General features: G+C 39.2%; 1 protein-coding gene across 1 annotated transcript in view; it reads right to left on the reverse strand.

Moving 5' to 3' along the window:
- Positions 1-20,792, reverse strand: part of SH3D19 (SH3 domain containing 19) — a gene marked incomplete at both ends in the record, with an annotated part of 75,047 nt that overhangs the window by 40,038 nt on the left and 14,217 nt on the right. Inside the window, one exon of the mRNA XM_079534912.1 lies at positions 16,840-16,879. Within this exon, the coding sequence (XP_079391038.1) occupies positions 16,840-16,879 (40 nt within the window). The remainder of the gene's footprint in view (positions 1-16,839; positions 16,880-20,792) is intronic.

Genomic DNA, 20,792 nt, shown 5'->3' on the forward strand with positions numbered 1-20,792 from the left:
ATTCAACATGTATGTAACGTTTAAAGCTGGAAATCAGATAATGTATAATGTATGAATACCTAAGTATCAGTAAGACAAGACCCAAATAGAGCAGGTTAAGTTCTTCCTTCAGTTGGCAAGAGCACCTTGAATTGTTTCAATTCACCTCAGAATCTGAGGAGCACATTCAGATGAGAGCAGGCACTTGTGGCTCGAAACAATAGCAGTCGTCATATATGCACAAGTCCACATTCTCTTAGCAACATACTAACCAAAAAAAACGTATAGAAAATAACTTATAATCACAGTACAAAGAACAAAGAAGCAAAATCTTTCATTAAACCAACCCAGTGAAGCTGAAATATGAATATATCATCAGCCAAGCAGTTCAAGGACGCAAATCTCCATGTAATTTAGAACCCAGAATAACATGATTCTGTTAGAAAATTTATTAACTCACAGACAAAGAAAGCTATTATCAGATAATTTTTCTTTTCCTCTTTCTATTAACAAGTTATCATCAAAACCCTTCCTCTCCTTTGGCAAAGGACTGTTTCCTACACTCAGGAGAGTTTGATTCACATTTAACTTAAAATTATTTAAGCCTTCTAAAAACAAAGAAATAGGAATGAATTTAGATTATTATTTGCCAGGAAATCCTATAAGGGGACTGAAAGTTCCATAACTTCGCTATGTATTGAACACCAGTAATTTAAGAAAGATGCTGTTGTTAGGGCAAACTGTGATCATACCCACACTCGATGCTGAGGTAACCCTGCCCTATTCCAGAAACAACAATTTCTAGTCTCCTGCCCCATCCTGCAGAACGAGGAGTGATAAGGTTGCTAACATCCTCCTCTGCTCCACAGGTAATGAACACATTTTTTCTCAAGGGATCCAAATAATTAGCAATACCAAATTTAATTCAGTTCTCCTATTTGATGTGTAGGAGCTTTAACAGTGATTCTAATTAATGGAGACCCTGCCTCTTTCTCCACCTCCTCCTCCAGTCTGTAACAGAGAGCAGTGAACCAGAGCACACACAGAAACCCCACAAATACCCACATCAAGGAAAAACAAAGCAGGGATGAGTTCAGTCTGCATGGGATCTCTGATCCTGGTTCCATCATGAGTCTCCAGACAGTTATGTCAGAAGCACTGGGAGGACGGCATGACATCAGCCAGCCTGCTGGGGGGCAGCAGCACCCACACTGTTCCCACAGCATGCATAGGTAGAACTTCAAACTCAAAGGGCTGGCAGAAAAATGAATGGACAGCAAGATTTGGGCACTTTGACAGCATTTGAGACTGATAAACATTAATTTAAACACCACCCCAGCTGTAAATAATATGGAGCAAGTAGAGACGCTAACTCTCATACTTCTTGCACACTAATTAACCAGGCAAGAGAAGACAACCAGAACACTTCTTCCAACATCTATGGATTTGTCCTAGATCTCGCTGACAGACAATTTAATGCACAGAGTTTGTTCAGTTCCCAACTAAGGCAGCAGTTGCGTTGAGCTTCCCAAGCCAGCCCCTCAAAACAGGGAACTTGCCATCCCTGTGCACCTATGCAAACTACCTCAGTTGGTTCAGAGGAGATCCGTCAAACTGCTGTACTTGCTAGCTGAAGGTAGTCAAATATCTCCAGCCAGCATCACAAGGGGCCCATTTCCACCCCAGCTGACTGCAAGGCAGCTCTGCTCCTGGGTGTAGGCAGGCAGATTGATGCTGGGCATAAATCACTCTAGACACACAAAAAAAGGCTGGTGGGGAAAAAAAAAAAAAAAAAAAAGTCAACCCTTGTTAAAAATACATATATATGAAGCATCTGCTACCAAGTCTCAAAATTTATCGCTTACAACATGTTATACAGGGCTTTTTTCAAAATATCTGTCCTCCAGTTCACACACCTGTTTAAGGAGCACTTAGAATATTTCCAGTTGTGATGGTTACTGACTCTCTTACATGCCCCTTAACTAAGTTCAAATGCTGCTTTTTTTAATACCTTGAGACTTCCTAGAATGCTAGCAAAGAACTTTCCAATAGCTGTTGTTGAAATTATTGCAATACTATGTATAGTACTACAATAAAAGACATCACATATTCCTCTCTGTTACTTTATAACTCATACTACCTTTGTAACAGTGAATGTACTACCCAAGACTCAGCTTCACCCTTGGTTTAAAATAGAAAACCAGGCAGTCAGCAGTGCTCCCTTCCCCACGCCCACGGTCTCCTCCAGCCCTTTCACATTGGTGCTGACACAGCCACAAGTCTGCCTGACCAACCTTGTGATTGCGCTCTTAAGAAGCACAAGGTCTGCCCCAGACAGCCAATGAGTTCTCAGCCAGCCCAGCCAACAGCTCCACCTAGCTGCAGAGCTCCCAAGAGCACCAGGGTGATGCAAGAGGTGTGGTGTGAAGGGCAACTGGGGAGGTCAGGGGCTCTCCTCGAGGGAAGTAGCTTGGCCTTTGCTCATCAAAACACATCTTTAGCCCGTGACTAATGCCATACGTGCAGCTAATCTGACAGCAAATTATCCAGTGCTAATCCTGCCTCAGGTCAGCATTCTTCTCACCCCTCCTAGGAGCTGATGCACTCCTTTATTTCGGTTTCCTGCTCGCGCTGGTTACTCTGATCAGCTCACTGGGAGATCAGAGCAGCACCAACAAAAAGCAGCTGGCAGCAGCCAGGCACCTTAACATGCAAACACATCCATACCTTCTCTGCTGAGTAATGGGGTATTGTCATAGCCCTGTGAGTACAAAGGCTGATAAAGATCCAGTCACCTAACAAATCAAGCACATCTGCATTATCGAGCATTTATCTTAGAAATAGTATTCACCCTGGTACAACTTCACCTCTCTCCTAAGTCTGAGCCCAAAAGCAAGCAATCCTGAAGCAGTAATTAAGTCCAGTGACAATTCAATCTTCATCATTATGCTGCAGATGTCTATGGCTGCATTGCTAAACGAATGCAGCAACTGTGACTTCCCACTGTCTGGACAAGCAAAGATAGTTAAGAAGCAGCTGAAATCCAGCTGCTCAGCTAATTAGAACAGCTCACATTCATCAGCATAAGGAAATCCTTTCAGAAATGTTCTCTAGCTGCTTCTTCAGCTACTTTCTAAATATTCATGTGCTCACCACTGTCACACTTGGGGATGGTATTTCAGCAACTGAACCTCCAATTTTGTGGTCGAACACTGGCAGGACGTCAAAGCAGATCACGGCAGCAAATGCAAACATTTCACCCACCAAGCCTTGCAAAAAAATCCAGTCTCCAGGTTGCAACAGCTTTCACAGCTTCCCATGTTCAGCTTTCATCTTGAAGCCAAAGCACATCTATTTTGTTTTTATGAATCTGAATCACCTGATTTATGTTTATCCCACATTAATACTTTCCTGATCCACAGCTAAGGACATGCTAGGCAGAATTCCTCTTTTCACTTTGTTTTCCTTCTGACAGCAACCTGGGCTGCATTGCATCTTGCCTTGAAGATGACTGTATGAACACGCCCATCACAGAAAGACAAATGCTCAGAGCACGAATCACATTATTCTCAGTCTCCATCCATCTTCAGCCTCCTTACAGACCTCACTTCCCAATAAAATGCCTATTACAAGAATAGAAGGTCCTGCTTATTGAAGTTTGACACAGGAGAATGAAGATTCTCCTCTGGGTTATCTATCAACACATTTTAGTCATTGTTGTGATATACCTGCAAGTATGTCTTCATGGAAATTTGGAAATTATATCGTATATGTTATAGTGACAATTTACCCTTGGCACTAAGTATTTTTAGCAGTTGAAAACACCTATAAATTTAAACATAAAAAGCCACTGTCATACAGTACAGTAAATTAAATGCAATGTATTTTAATTGTCCCAGTGACAGTGACAAATATTCGGGCCCAACCAGCATTGTATTTAGGCTAAAGAGATACAGTGGAAAAACTAAAAGGAAGAATGCCTCTATCGGAGAGGACAATTAAGCTGTAAACTGCAGCTTTTTCAGAAGTAAATTTTTTGCCATAAAAACTAGGTAGTTTCTGCATTTTCCAAATGAACTGAGATGACAGTGCCCTACTACTACAATTAAACAACGCAAAATGAAGCTTGCTTCTCAAGAACAGCTCTTGGACTCAGTTACTTGGGCTAGTATTTCAGTCAGTAAATTGAAGTCTTCAGTAGCCCCCACAGATAATCCTGTTTGCCTCATACCTCTCTCTATACAAAAATACAACCTGCTGGCTTACTGAGATCCAGAACTTTTGATATTGACATGGATACATTGACGTGGATTAATAAAACCTGTTTTAATCAAGGATGAGCAGCACAAAGGCACAGAACACCTGTTGATCTGTATCCACAGCACTCAAACTGTCTTTACAACTCTTTAGCTATTATAAAGTGCAAATATTAGATTTTCTGTGCACTTCATAGAGCATATAATTATAGTAGGAAAGTTATTTTTAAACTTCAAGTTTCATAAAGGGGAGAAAAGTGATATTTAAATGTCATCATGTGAGTAGAAGCACTTATAATGATTACTAACAAAAATGGGCAATAATTTGCTTTACAACAAAGTAGTGTCTACAGCGTTTATAAAACAAACCAGATCAACAAATTAAAAAGAATGGGGCAGCAATGAGGAATCACCCAAAGCAGTCACTTCTGCTGGCCTTCAGAAAACAGTAAAGCTGGGAAGCCTAGGAATAGAAACAGAACATAGCTTCTGAGGAGAGTGATAGGAATAAAAGGACACTGAGTGAAAGAATGAAAGCTCAACAGTGCTGCCCAGAGAGGGAATGAGCTACAGGTAAGGGATCCAAAGACAAACATCCAGATATTTGCAAGCATATGGACTGCACATGCTCTAGAGCTGCAATCAAACCAAGGGAGCAAGGCTTAAGTGTTGCTTATTTTGGCTCGATCTCCTTCCTGTTCAAAATCAGTTGGCAAAATATAGGTCTGTTTGCTTCAACTAACACGCATCTTCCAAGGAAGGAATCCCAGGGGAATCTTCAGGCCTCTGTGAGATTTAAAATTGAGTCTTGCTTCCAAGAGACACTACCATTTCTACACTCAGCAGTTAAGATAGTATCTGTATTCTAGCTAATGGGAGATTAGCAGCACATAGTTCCAATTCTGCAACATAAAAGCCAGATATCTGAGAAGCATCTGAAATGTAAAAGTTCAACCAGCCACAGGAATGGGATTATGAGAAGCACAATGACAGCATGACCTCAGTTCCAAAAAGGAATTGAGCACTCCTGAGATTTTCTAAGTATGTCGGAAAATGCCAAGCCCTTTGACACACAGGGCTGTCACACTCCTTTAGCCTAATTCCCCATTTTTTTTTTAGACTATCTGAACAAAATTTGCAGCATGATATTTGCTTGAGCTTAATTGAGTAAGGAAACAAAAGCAATTTCCTCACTGTTTTAACTCTAGGCATATATTGAGAATAAGGATATTTGTTGCGGAAAGACATAGCATCTGTAAAATAGATATGTCAATACACATGTATGAAAGATACTCAAGTTTGTTAACTGAAGACCAAAACAAGCAAAAAACCACAACATAAACCCTAACACACTGTAAATGTAAACTAGCAGCCAAAAAAGATTAAGTATTTTACAGGATCATCAGTATAAAGAGTTGCGGTTGCTTCAAATTGGCCAGCTATTAAGTAAATAAAATTAATAGTTTTTAAAAATAATCTCAGAATACATGGAATCACTCATTTCCAACCCTCCCATATTAAAGCATCATAAACATAAAACAATGTTCATGTATATGCATAATCACATCTTGTTCCAGTGAACTGCTGCCTCACCCAGTTACACCCTACAATACATAAGCTCCATGAACTTGTAACATTGGCCTTGACAGAATGCACAGTGCACAGAAATTAGAAATCAAATATGTCCCAACCCCACCCTCCACCAGACCTGTCTTTCCAGAAAGCGCACTGCACGCAGCTCGGTCAGGCAACCAGCATAAACACCTGTATGCTTTTCCCCTGCCTGCCTCCAAAAGCACTGAAACGCTCATTTTCTTCTGTATTGCAAATACTGTCATGGCTTTGGTTACAAAATGAAAAAATGGATTGCTCAGAAATTTGCACCACGTATTAATAAACCACGCACTCACACACTTGTAGATGTACAGTGCCTTTCGCTAAGTTTAAAGACGATCGTAAGCTACAGTGCTTTTTATTCATCTACAAAGCTCATCTTTGCCAGCACAAGTTAGGGAAAAAGTCTTTAGATTCTCAAATTCTTTCCCAAGGGAGAAACAGATGCAACAACTACCAAAACTTCAAATCACCCCTACATCTACCCCAAACACAGTGCAAAATTATGAGCGGGCAACAGCACTGAAGTTGCTGTAGGATCATCCAAGATCTGTACCTCAGCAACAGAGCGGCGGGCCTTTAACAATAAGGGCACTTCCCAGCAAAACAGAACTCACCTTGGAGCAGGTTAGCATGCAAACATGCTGTGGGACAAGAGGAACTTCTTCCACCCTCAGTCACACGCCCCATTTGTCTTATACTATCACAGACCTCAAATAACATGGCAAAGTAGTCAATAGTGCAGCCTCTAATGGATAGCTGTAGCTTGAAAGTAATAATCACTATCCTCACCTCTTCCCACTCAACTAAATTTAGCTTCATAAGCAAACACCACGTAGAACAGATGAAACCGGTCCTTTCTGGAGCAGCAACATTAAAAAACACCTTGCCAGAGCATTTCACAGCCACAGATACCAGTGCCCTAGCCTTTAAGAATCCCCAAAACACACAGCTCTTTCACATGCATTTCGATCAATGCACCGTATGCCATCACTATTAAGCAGAGGAAATTGAAGATCCACAAAGTATCAGATTCAGCTTATTCAGACAACTGAATTGACAGACAAAACATCTACCACTGGGATTACCCTCATCTCCTAACAACCATTCAATCTGTGATCCTTGATCTCAAATCTTTATAAAGACAGGCTTATAATTTTTTTGTTTTTAATTCTCCAGAGCAACTTCAAAGCCCTGCATCAGGTTAACACAGCAGGTAATATCTCTAACCTCTGCTCTCAGCAATGCCCAACAACCATCTCTCCCTCTCCCTTTGTAACACGTCTCTGGGCCTCCAGAAATATTAATGACCTTTTCTTTAAGACTGCCTGTCTAAAACAAGCTAGGTAAAGCCAGAACAGTTGTATTTCAATTTTTTCAAGAAGCAAAGCTCTAAGAGTTGGACTCAACGATCCTTGGGGTTCCTTACAACACAAGATACTTTTTGGTTCTACAGAGAGGCATGAGAGCTCAGCCTCTTATACTACATGACAGAGAAAGCAAGGTGCACGTGCTGCTACAAAAATAGCAGGCGCCAAGTTCAAGGGAGTCAGAGATATTTTTTGCATGCAACACAAGGTCAAGCTCTAGCACTTCCTGCCACAGAACACCGTGGATACTAAAAGCATATCGGATATACGCCATTTGTTTCAACTAGTTCATCTCTTCCGATTATAAGATCAATCTGGCATTGTTCATGTTTTTAAGATTGAAAAAATCTTGATATGTAATGTGAAAATAATTGTGGCAATTTTTATTTAAGCTGCTCCAAGAACATTAATGACTTTTTTTTCCCCATCATCATTCAGTTACAGCTGTATCACAGATGTAAATGCTTGTTTAGCACCTGCAGCATGGCAGTCACCACAGTTAGGAGCAAATTTTGGCTATTCAAATATTGAGACATCATCTAGAAATAAAAAAAAACAACCACGGGAACAGTAATTACAGGAAATACAAAGAATTCTGGCACCACTGCAGATCTGTCCTAGATAGAAAAAAAAGATGCTATTATTAACAGAAAGCATTGAGGCCTATTTGTATGGTAAAATACTTATTTAACAGAACTAATTTCCTTATCAAGCCTCAGAACAAAGACGACTGGTTGGGCTGCACTACACCGAGTTTTGTGTCCCATACAGCAGCAGTGTGACAGGAAAGCCTCCCCTGTAGCTGTCACTACTGCCCTCGTCCCACAACACTGCTCTTCCTTCTAAAATGCTCAGCCTACATCTATCAGCAGCACTATATGCTATAAGCAGGCCTAGAAAAAAGCCACTAAAACAACACAATCATCATTGCAACAGTTGCTAAAAAGGAGCTGTATTCCTGGGACAGGAGGGAGGCTTCCTCAACTGGTCCAATCACAAAACATTATCAGAATTGGTTGAGCCAGTACTGTATTAATACGAGATGTCAGTGTGTGAGGGGACTGGGAAGTAGAATTTCAAGTTACGTGAGATAAAAGAATTGTAACAGGAAAAAAAACAAAGTTCTTTCTTCCTACAAAGCATTTATTCCAAGCATAACATGGTTTAGAAAGACACGAGATCATTCATGTACTTTTTTTTGCTGGAACTAGGTAATACTCTATGGATCAGAAAAGAGATTCAACAGTAAACGTTATTTCTGGTTGGAGTATTATGATTACATTTGAATTCTCTCTTGAACTAGAAATCAACTTCTGCCTCAAGCCTTATGAGACTGGGAACATTCTTTATAACCAGAATAGCTGACAAACCTATTTTAACAATACTACCGCAGTTAAAATGCAACTACATACTCGTACACCTTACTTATATAAATACTTTCCACAGATAGGGTTGTGTGGTCTAATTTCAGTCCTCTCTAGCAAGGACCTACCTGTCACCACATGGGTGTCCAATGGTACAAGCAGCATGGCTTTCCGCACTGCTGAACCTTAGTTCGTTTCCTAAAGCCCAGGCAGTTGGAAATACACGCAACAGCAGCTCATCTCCATACACAGTAAGTGGTAGTACTAGGTCCGGTGAGCTTTGTTGCAGTTGACCAAAAGTAGGACAAATCCCATAGCAAACAGGGACTAAATTCAAATTGTAACACTTGTTGTGAGCAGAATACCTCAGAAAAGAGAAATTCTGTATCAAAATCAGATATGTAATGTCTTACAAAAGACAGGACCAGAGACTAACACACAGCTGTACAATCTGCACACCACGCATCAGATACATTAAGATAGGAGAAGCTATCAAAATGACAAGCCCCAGAGAGTATTTCTCCCCTGTGATACAGTCAGCATGCAAAGGTAACATGCTTTTCAAGAATACTTGATCAATCAGTTCAACATTCAACCTGAAAAGACCAGATGCTACTTTAACTAACCAATTACCCACACTAAAATGATCTGCAGACAACAAAGAAGTAAAATAAAGTAAGGAAGCAGTACTTGAAAAGAAAAAAAAATAACAATCTCTTCCTTCTTGTGCACATTAGGGAAAGAGGCCATGGAAACCAGCACAATATAACTGCAAACCAAACTCTCCCACTCAAATTCCAGAGGTGAAGAAAAATGTAGATACTGACCTGAATCCAGCCAGAAACCTACACAAATCTTTAGGGAAATGAAGTTCAGGCATCAGCTCCAGCACAAGTTTCTTTCAGGAAGACCCCAAGCCACTACTTCTTCTGAGATGAATGTTTACAAGGAGCTAAGTCTGCCGCTTCAGCCCTAAGATGTATCTCACAGACTGCCCTTCACAGTTCCTCCTCCTTCTAGAGGAATTAGTATTTGAGACTAATACAAATACTTCTAGAAAGAATTCTCTTGCAGCCCCTTTGCCCATCAATCAGGTGAATTTCATATGCTGTCATCGCAATGTCTTCGGAACAATAATAATAAAGGAGAATTAAAACCATGCCTGATGAATTTGGCCATCACATATTACTTAAAAGCAGAGAATTCCAGTTCATCCCACAGCTTCCATCCACTCCAGAGCTTGTTCATTTTCTGCAGGTTTAAAAGACAAAACCATCTGGATATTTCAAAGAGAGTTACTGCTGTTTTATAGGGAATAAAATATATAAGTGAAATAGTCTCAAAACGATCTTTCAAAGGAAAGAACTGTCAGTGAATAATAATGTACAATTGTGTGCTTCCTGAAACCACCTTTCTAAAACTGATGTCTATCATGGTTGTTTACATTCTGGGCAATCATCGTCATTCCCAAGGAGTGCAGCCTTGTGTCCAGATGGTTCTTGGTACCTTTTAATGCAATCTTCTTAGATAGGTGATGAGACAGCAAAGCTTGCTTGTGTATACAGGACTCCCAAAGGAGCACTGAAATTCTTTCAGTGAGAAAGAGCTAATCATTTTCTTTCTTCTACAGCCACCTAATTCTCAGCATTATTTTCCACTATGAATTAGCATCAGCACTGGAGAGTGGCCCAGACAACAGAAGGAATTGTTCAGGGCATCAAAGTCCTTCAAAATTCCCTTCACAGAAACAAAGAACAGAATGCTCTTTTATTAAAACAAATCCCTCTTCTCTGTTCAGGAGTAAGGAGTCTGGACTTCCGACCAGGATGCTTAACTCACAGTAACTCTTTACTGCTATCAGTGAGATTAATTGCCAAAAATCCCCAACACAACAGCAAAGAAATAGTGACTTCAAAACAAACATCTGTGGCCATCAGCTCTAGACACCCACAGGATCATTAATTGCAAACAAGTAAGTTGAACCCATCTGCCATTAATTACTCCTCTCTACCTATGACTTTTTATTTCTCACTTAGAGGTAAGTAAAAACTGAGCAAGAAAAATTAACATGGTGAAGAGCAAACTAAATATTATAATTTACTGAGGAAAAGAAGCTATCAAAGAAATGCACTGCACAAAACTGCTGCAGTTTATTTGGCTCCAGGGAGGCACATCTCTAACATACCCAGCATGTACTGATCACCAGAAAAAACAACATGATAAAGCAAAAGATAAACACATAAGCAGATTCCAGTCTCAAGTTACACTAGTTGAAAACCATATTTAACCAGTAGGATTATACCACGCCCCAAGTGTCTTAACAAAATTCAGGACTCAAAAGGAAAAAAAGACCTGAATCACATGATCCTACTTCTCAGATGCCAACAACAAAAGTCACGATATCAAGCCCCTGCTTCCAGCTCTGCCTTTGATATATTGTGCAACTTCCAAGAAATCACTCTGCCTCCCTCTGCTGAATCCACTTCATCTGTGAAATTGAGACGCAGCTCTTTTCCTCCTTGGAGATCAGCCTTCTGCTCCAACTAACCATATGAGCACTGATAACCGCCCAAAGGAGGAAACAAGACGGACTTTCTAAGCAGTGCAGGCTCAGCTCAGCTCAAGGCAATTGTTAAACTGCACCCTCAGGGCTTGGGAAGGAGATGAGATTTCTGCCGAAGTTCTTATTACATCAATCTCTGACTTATTGGGAGTGTACACAGATAGGAACTTCCTTTTCTCCACACCCTAGAAATAGCTTAAACTTAACAGTCAACAGCTACAGTTTAGCCTTAAAAAAACTGAAAAGCTAATTATACATAATAAGAATGCAACATTAAAACAAGTGTCAACTCTAACATTTGCTCATTCTTCTGAACCCAACTCTGCACCGTACTGAAGGTTTTCCACCCTCACTTTGTCACACACACGTGACACATCCTTCTCTTCCAGATGGATTGTCAGCAAGGTTTGGAGTCTCAAACTCCATATCTGCCTTTCAACCTCTAACACTCCTATACTTCAGACAAAAGCCTAATGTATTCCTTTAGCTTAATAGCTGCACTGACTATATAATGCAATGATTGCCAGGGGATTATACAAGTGGTACTTGTTAGTTATCAGCACACTTACGGGAATAAGTCCAGATATTAAGTTGCCCAACATTTGAATTAAAGAACCAGCTTTAGACTGGTTCATTTGACACTGACTCCCACAGAATAATCATTTCAAAATCCAGTTAAAATGCATGAGACAACCAGGCTGTAAGTGGACTGAAAATCAGCTGGACCACCAGGCCCAAATTCCCCTCCTAGAATGCTTTCAGGACTTGGCTAGAAAGACATCACTAGATCTACAGTTAGCATCTTCCCACTATGAGTGAGAGCAGGACTACATGACCTCCAGAAGTACCTTCCAACTAACATCTCCACAATTAGGTTATTTTTAAGCACAGAAGCTGCAGTAGCACTGGAAGTCTCTGCACAGTACCCTTCTAACTAAGACACAACAAGAAACAGGAGTCATACCTAACATTATAACAGTATATCCTACTACAGTGGCCTGAAATTAAATTTACCTAAAATAAGCAAAATCTGTATTATCACCTGCAAAATTAGTAAGGAAATTATTCCTGATGACAAAGCAATTCATTAAACACAGATGCTTAATTTGTCAAAGGCTTCAAACTAGAAAACCAAGCTTACAGGGCTCAGAGCTAGCAAGATTCGTAGAGTAGAAGAGAAGACTCTCATATCCCTCGTTAGACATGCAAAGCTTGAACTATTTAGCAACTGACTGCAGACAACACAAACAGCCACAGGGTTTTCAGTTCTCTCAAAACCTCTAAGGCCTATCAGTTTGTATAAATATATCAATTCAAGTGAACACTGAATAGCATTTGACTACACTGTGTGTCCTTAAGACTCACCTCACACTCTGTTAAAGGCACAAGATCCTAATTAAAAGGTGTCTTTCTGATGAGATGTGACAGATGATCTGGGAAAACACTTTCTTAAATATTACAAATGTGCTGTGACTGTATCCTATTAAGCACAGTTTACTAAGATCTACATTACCAAGCAGAGGTGGACAAGATAAATACAGAGAAGCTTTCGCTAATGGAATTCTGCTACACAAAAACCTAAAGCCAAAGTAAGATACAAAACACCACACATAGAAATGACAGCTTGGTTTACCAGAAGCTCACCAAAACAAACTGTAGCCCCTTTTCATCAGCTACTTCAAGTAGTGCTCCTTTATAAAGCAGCAGAAGTTGATTGTATTGTTGGCTTGATATATTTAATATGGGGGGGAGAGGGGAAAACCAAATTTATTCAACCAAATTAAGGGATTCAGCAATAAAAAGAACTTAAGTAAATTACAAACAATCAGCAGGTACATTACATGCCAATAAAACCTACAATTTATTTCAGGAAAAAACAAACTATTTCACAGAATCATAAAATCCTTAGAGTTAGCTGGGACCTCTGAAAGTCATGTAGTCCAACTCCCCTGCTATGCACAGGTACAACACAGCTAGATCAAGTTGCCCAGAGCCTGATCCATCCTGGCCTTGAAAGTCTCCATGGATGGGGCATCCACCACATTCCTAGGCAACTTGTTCCAGTGCCTCATTACCCCCCCCCACTGTAAAATTTTTTTTTTCCTTATACCTAACCTAAATCCACCCTCTTTGAGCTTGAAACTATTTCCCCTTGTTCTGTCACCACAGACCCTTCTCTAGAGTCCATCCCCTTCTTTCGCATAGCTCCCCTACCCAGCTTCTTTCACATTTAGAGGGCAAATTTTCACAGTAGTCTCCTAGATTTAAAAATCAAAATCTCTTCACTATGAGTGATTGATACACTAGTAGATCTGCCAACAAGCTGCTGTGTTCTTCAATTAACTTCGTTCTCTCATCTCCAAGGTGAAAGCAACTACCATGAGTTATATCACCAGAGCGTTTCAGCATTTTGTGAGTTTTGTGATCTGTAGTCCTTATTCCAAAGGAAAAAAAACAGCACAGCATTGTTAATCCAGTTCCCTCTGCGATTTATTCATGTTAGGATTAACTAGAAACACATGGATGCCTGCAATCTTCTATTCTGTTATTAGTGTGTAATTTGCAGTGTGAAAACTTTGAGAGACGTAAGACTAAAGGACTTACTACTTTTGACTTAATTGACCTGTGCTACAACAGTGCATGACCTGACAGTAAAATCAAGAAATAATAATTACAGATTGTTATTGCAGAATTGACACATTTTTAATACTGTCAGAAATTTAATAATTGAAGGATGGTTAATATTAGGGCACAAAATTAAATGTCTCTAGATAAGATTTAACATAGCAATAGGTATTAACTGGATTAAAGTAACATTCATTTTGGTCATATTAATGTGTCAATATATAGGAAAAATCTAAATAAAAATCAATGCAGAGTGGCACAGGAGGCCATTTTCTGACAACAGATCCTTCTCACATCACTCAGCCTCTCCTGTACAACAGGACTGCTGCTAATCACCAAAAAAGGTAAAAGAATATAACGAAGACATAATTTGTAAGCAATATCTAAGGCATGTTTCCCTTCTTTTAAACACCAACTAGGATCTTTGTTTATCCAAACCCCAAATTTACCAGCCTCATGTCAGATCCCACTTTAGCTCCTCACACCCACAAGAAATATTGTCAAGTGATCTTTTTACTAAGATCATTATTTTGTGGATTAAAACAACCTTTCAGGGCTGAAGAAAGAGTAATGATATGGTGATGTTCAGGCTTTTTTTTTTGTTTCTTTTTGTCCCAGTGTTGCACATTCATGATGCAAGCTATCACCACAAAGCCGTGGTGGCTTTGTTTAAAATAAATCACTACTTCTCTGTCTCTCTCAGTAAGATTTACATCATCTATTCCATCTTAAAATATCTGCCTTTCTTAAGGTTCACTGCATATGTCTTCATACAGTTGACTAGTATCACCGAGACCACCTCAATTATTTCTTTACACTAATTCTAGTTCAGAAATTCTTATTAGACCTCATATTCCAAGTCAATGACCTACAAGGTAATTTTGCTCAGCTTTAGATCATGACAGGCATGTTATGTTGCACTTTCAAGACACGTTCTGCAACATGTAGCTTGACACAAAAAAGATGCCTTTGAGCCATTTTGTCTTTCCCTTGTCACGAACTGTCCCCAGAGTGTAAAAGGTCATGGCTACAGACACCCATCATAAAATGGCATAAGTAGTCCCCAGCGTAACTCAAGTAGCTCTGAAACACAGCCTCTGTCACATGGGAAGTGATGCACTGTTGTTTAATTAAAGTTTCAGATGCTTCAGTACTTAGTTTTCCCTCAGTTTTTACAGCCAGAGATGCTGGTCACCTTGTGTCTGTAGCTCTCTTCTTAGAGATGATATGGTCAGACAGGGATAATAATTGCATCCAGCAATCCATCACACAAGATGAGAACACTGCCATTATACTACAAGATGAACCACAGAGCATAGCAATAACAAATAGAAGATTAGATCATTTGAATGAGGCAGGCTGCTTCTGCTCTGGCCTAGGAGCATCCAGCAGACATGCACAAAACCACACTTTTCTTTTAACAATAACTTGTCATTCTCACAGCTCACCCTCAAACGCAGAACTAATATAACACGATGGCCAGTGAGACTGAGAAGGTGACAAAAGATACATAGAAATAATTAGAAGCTGAGTGCACTACTGACAGAAATCAAGGATTATGAGAACCTCAATTTTCCCAACGCTATGAGCAACTTAAACTACACTGTTCATTGCATTAGTTTTCCATGGGAGAATTTGAAATCTGTAACAAAGAAACTTAGGGAAATATTTCATTGTCAAGGTGGTTCACATCTGTAATTCTTATTCCATGGGGGGGAGGGAGGGGGGAATGGAGAAAATTAGAACTTCTAAAATACACTGCAAGAAAAAAAAAAAAAAAGATACTGGTGAGAAGGACCAATCAGATGAGGGGGAAACAGTGTTTCAACCTTAAATTAAACATTTGATCATTGTATTTTCCTTTGATAATAATTTTGGTTCAGTTTACGGCAATATTACATAATCTAATAAAGGTTCGAACATATAGAATACAACTGCATCCTGCATCATTGTAAGGAAAAAAAATCAGCTTTTTTAATTGTAAAAAGGAACAGTGACTGGTGTTTCAAGTACTTTTCCCATTGCAAATTCAACAACACACAGCTGGGAATAACTACAGTACTGCTGGGTGGGAGGGGGCAAACATCCGCTCTCCCATCACATCACACAGTAGATATCAGCTGTGCTATAAGAAGAGGTTACAGTTCCTTCCCTTCTTCTAGCTTTAAAAGCTACCCCAGTGTACTATCAAAAATGTAACAAGAAAAATAATTACAACAAAATAAAACGAAAATGTTAGGTCACGTCTGAAGGCTGGGCACCAGAGGTGTCCTATGGAAAGGTACTTCATGCAGGAGCACAGGAACCACTGCTAGTTAGTCTGCTTCATCACTCTACTTCATTGAAATCCCATTATCCATCACAGGATATGAAGGACATCTTCATCCTTAGCTGAGAAAATTGATGAACAAGTTTGGAAATAAGGCAAAAGTAAAAGGGACATCTATTTTCTTTTTTTAAATGACAGGAAAATAAAAGTTTTTGAGAGTATTCAGAAAAATTAAGGGAAATTGTGGCCTTGCAAATCAATAGAAATCGTCAGACTTTCAAAGCTAAATGAAGTTTGGATAAAAATAAAATATTTGTGTGTTTGTTTCAACATTTTTTTGTTTGTTTTGTTTGTTTTTCCCAATTTTGAACTCTTAGAGATGATCAGAGATCAGAGTTAACAAAATAAAGCATAGCTACCCTTGACCGAACCAAGAATTAGTCTCCCTGCTACAAAAGCCAATGCTTCAAAGAATACAGAAGCAAAACTTAAGATTGCTTCTTGTCATAAACAATAAATAAGTGTTTCGAACTTCAAGGACATGCAATTACAGTATAGGGAACCCTGATCATTCCTTGAAAAATCTTGTCCATAAGGAAAACCTGATAATTACCCTTAACACAAAGTTATGTAGTTCTTTTTGTTTGTTTCTTTTTTACTTTTACCAAAACAGTGAAGTAGAAGAAAGCCTTTCTTATTATTTTGGCTAATTTCCTAATTCATCCCCCAAAAGGAAAAAACAACAGTAAAGAAAAGAAGTAAAAGAAGCATAGAATAAACACAGGAATATGGTTCTTACCCTGAAGAGCGGCAGTCTGGTTTGTTTCTTTCAGAGCGATCTGTGAGAAAGGAGGCATAGTATCAGCACAAAACTTGGATGTTCTTTAGCAATACAAGCACCTAAGTCTTACAAGAACTGTCACACCATACCGAGTAGCAAAAAACAAAAGCTGGTTCTGTCATAAAACTTTTTCCATGCTGGACCATTCAATTGGAAGCAAAGTAAAATCACTGCATATTTAACATTTGTTACAATTCCTCTATCCAAAACAGAGCGTACTTCACGTTTTACATTAGTGCTTTAGATGCCTTCCCTCCCTTTAGCTAAAATGAATAGGATTTTAGTTTATGGTAAAAATAAGGGAGAGGGAAAAGGAAAAAGAAAAACCACAGATTACTCAGCGCAAAAAAATCATTCCATGAATCACAGCTGGCAGAATTCCCTAACAGGATGGGAGAAAAATCAGCAGCTGGTTGCAGCAACATCTGCAAATACACTGAATGCAGTGCAGCTCGTCATTAACCCTTAAACATCTCGAAGTTCTACCTACTGAATCTTTCTGTGCTTACTGAAAGTGAGTTGTTTATTCAGTAATTACGTTGAGTAGCTGATTTGCATTAATGAGATGGACTAGAAATAAAAATCTATGCATTACAATCATGCAAACTCAGAAACATCTTCTGCCAAAGAATTAATCAGCCCTGGATACATTTCTTTGTTTTGATTGATTTCCGAAAGCTCTAATACACGAAGAAAATATGAAACACTTCCAAGGATAAAGACAACAAGCACTACAAATACTTAGCATTCAAGCAGATATATGCTTACAAAGTCCAAAATACCTCTTAGCACAAGGTTTTGGCCTACCCGAAAGAGAAAATGAGATTCGTATCCTGCTAAAACACATATACTCTCAAATTAGAGAGATGTTTGCTTTGCAAAAAAAGATATCTACTGTGCAGTTGGAAGGATATTCTTACACCTACGTGTATTTACTCTGACCATGGTGACTTTGATTCTGACTCTGCACAGCTACTCAAAAGCACGCTACTCTCCTCCCGTTAGTAAACAGTTTATTGAAATGCAATGCTTTTTTATACTTAAGAGTCTTCCTGTAAAAGAAAAAAAGAACAACATACAGACTACATTTGGATCATAAAGCTCTGCGTTAAACTACTTTTTTCTTTTATTAGCATGTTTATTTGTATAGGTCTATGTCACATACAGAAAGAATATTTTTTTTCTCTCCAAAGTCTTACATGCCCACGTGATTGAATTTTGATTAATAAGGAGAAAAAAACCCACATCAGTAGTGCTCTAAGAAATACCTAATGCTTTTTCCACCCACAAGTGCTCCTATTGAGCTGTCATAGCCATACAGTACATAATTTATTGTGTTTCTGACTCACAGCGCTCTCCATTTCATCACACCACATGCTACTCTCTTAGCTAGAAACAGCATGCAATAGCTCAAACCAGAATTACAGCAGCAGTTCAAAGACGCACAGAAAAGCTCCTTCCATCTTTGTCATTTGTTCATGTAACTTCCTTATCAGTGAGTATGCAAAAAAATAAAAACCAACAAGCAGTCAGCACTTCCCACTGAAATCTGCTAACCATCTGGTGTTCGTTAGGAGTGTTCCCTGCTATTTACACAGCCACAATGCAAAAGAACTCAAGGAAAACCTTCCTACTTCTAATGAGATAGGGTAGGTATACCAGTGAGAAGGAAACAAGGGAGCCACAGGAGACATTAACACAGTGTCTGCAGGCTCTCCCCCTCAGCCCACATCCCAGCAGCAGATCCACCACAGCCCAGCACACTTCTGAAGCCTGCTAGCTCAGGAAATCGCTGCTGTTCTCTCCTTCCTTTCCACATTGAAACACGAAGCATTATTGTTGCTTTTACACATTTTGTTTATGGCTGAATTTAGAGAAAGAACATCATTCACAAGTACAACTGGCCTAATAAATAACAAAAATAGAAACCAGCTAACAAGCATTTAGTTAATTCTTCAAAGAAAAAAAAGATCTGTACATGCTTCCAGTTACTTTGATTTTTTTATTTTTTTTTTCCCTCTAAATACCAGGTGTAACAGGAGACTCAAAGACTTGACTTTCTATTCAGCACTTAAATTTCACCACTAAGTGCTGTATAGGTATTACATACAAGCACCAAATCAAATAATGCCACACACTTTTAGGACATGCATACACAGAATGAACGTGCAAATCTTCATACATATCACATGTTAGATACACATTCATACACACAGGTAAATATTAAATATAATCACATGCACAGAAACCAAGCTGCATACCCAGTTAGCTCCCTTTTAATTCTGCACGTTACCTCAACAACTAAAACCTCTATAATTTTCTCCAACAGAAATAAGCAATTAGTGACTAAGATCCAAAAGTCAAATCTTGCACAGTGGATTTTCCTCTATGTCAAAGAAATAAATTGCTATAAAACATTATAGGATACAATACCTCTCTAGCATGACAGCGTATGCCCTTCAATCCTAAACACAAAGTCAAAGCAACTCACCAGATTAGAGCAAACACTGAACGCGCACTGGGCTAGCATGCAGTTAGTAGGGTAGTCCACACCAAGATATGGGACATTTACTTGCAAAAAAATCCACTTCCAGTGACTGACACCTCCTTTCTAAAACAAGCTTCCACAGAGGAGAAGCTTGTATAATTTTCTACTACCTTTACACTGTTTAAATAATATAATTCTTTACTGTGTGTGGGGTTACAGTCAAATGTGCCAGGAAATGCCTAAACCTTTGCTGCCCTTAAACAAATACAGTCTGCATGGAAGGAGTGCATTATCCTTGCTCAGCAGTAGGATGCAGCGCAAAAAGTCAAGGAGCTGGCGGGTGGAGCAGATGAGGCATAAAGAAGTCAGAGATTCCTGGCTGAGGTTGGGAAGACCACTGCCAAATTATAAACAGAGAAGGATCAAGGAAAACACTGGGATGCGAAGATGCGCTATTTGTACCACAGCTGCTCAGCACAATCCAGTGTTTATAAGGAAAATCATGCTGCATTTATCCCACTGACATGTTATGACTTACCAGTAGTCAAAATTGCGCAGCAGACAAATGTCATAGTCCAGCTGCTTTTAGAAAGGTGCAGGTTTCTTTAACTGGCAGCTTCTTTAGCTTTCAAAAACAGGAAAGTTATCTCCTTGGGCTTTACTCCCGAAGAAAATATAAACATAACAATCAGGATAAAAATAAGTGACAGCACTTTATTTCAGTTCTTCTGCAAACCCAGAATAGCTTAAGATCTTGCCAAAAAGACCACAAAAATCAGACAAATATGGCTTTTAAGTAACGTTCTCTTGCTTTTAGAAGATGAGCAAAGAAAAGAAAAAAGGTAATTCTCAAAGAGAGACACTGTTTTCCTCTGTTTAATTTGCAAGATTCTCCAAACCATCTTGTTGCTAAGAGTGGCTTCAAGTGAGAAGCATGCTCTCATTAGAAAAAAATTTAACTATAAACATGAAATGCTGCCTGTTGAGCAAGAGGGGAACTTCCAATGCAGTTACCTCTTGAGATACAGCTTCCTTCTCTTCATCCCCCCAGCGCATTTTTTTTTTTTTTTTTTTTTTTTTTTTTTTTTTAAACAGACAAAGCTGAATTAACTGAAGGACAAAGAGTGGGACAAACTACTTGCACTCTGAGGAAATAGTATATTTTTTTATCCTAATTATGTCTCAAATAGAGCAGCTGCCATAGTGGGTAGGACATGGAAGCCTCTTCCTGGAGATGGCTACCATTACAGCAGGCCCATCTGTGTTGCTCTAGGTTTTGGCCCATGACAGCGCTGCGTTTCATAATGAACAGGAGCAAAAGATGCTTCTAACAACACTCCTGTAGCCATGGCTAGCCTCTGTATGAGCTGGGCAACAGGAGCAGCAGGCTCTTAGCACTGTTGCCACTGAAGAATTTTGATAG

This window comes from Tetrao urogallus (genome assembly GCF_951394365.1).
Source record: "Tetrao urogallus genome assembly, chromosome: 4".
Lineage (NCBI taxonomy): Eukaryota > Metazoa > Chordata > Aves > Galliformes > Phasianidae > Tetrao > Tetrao urogallus.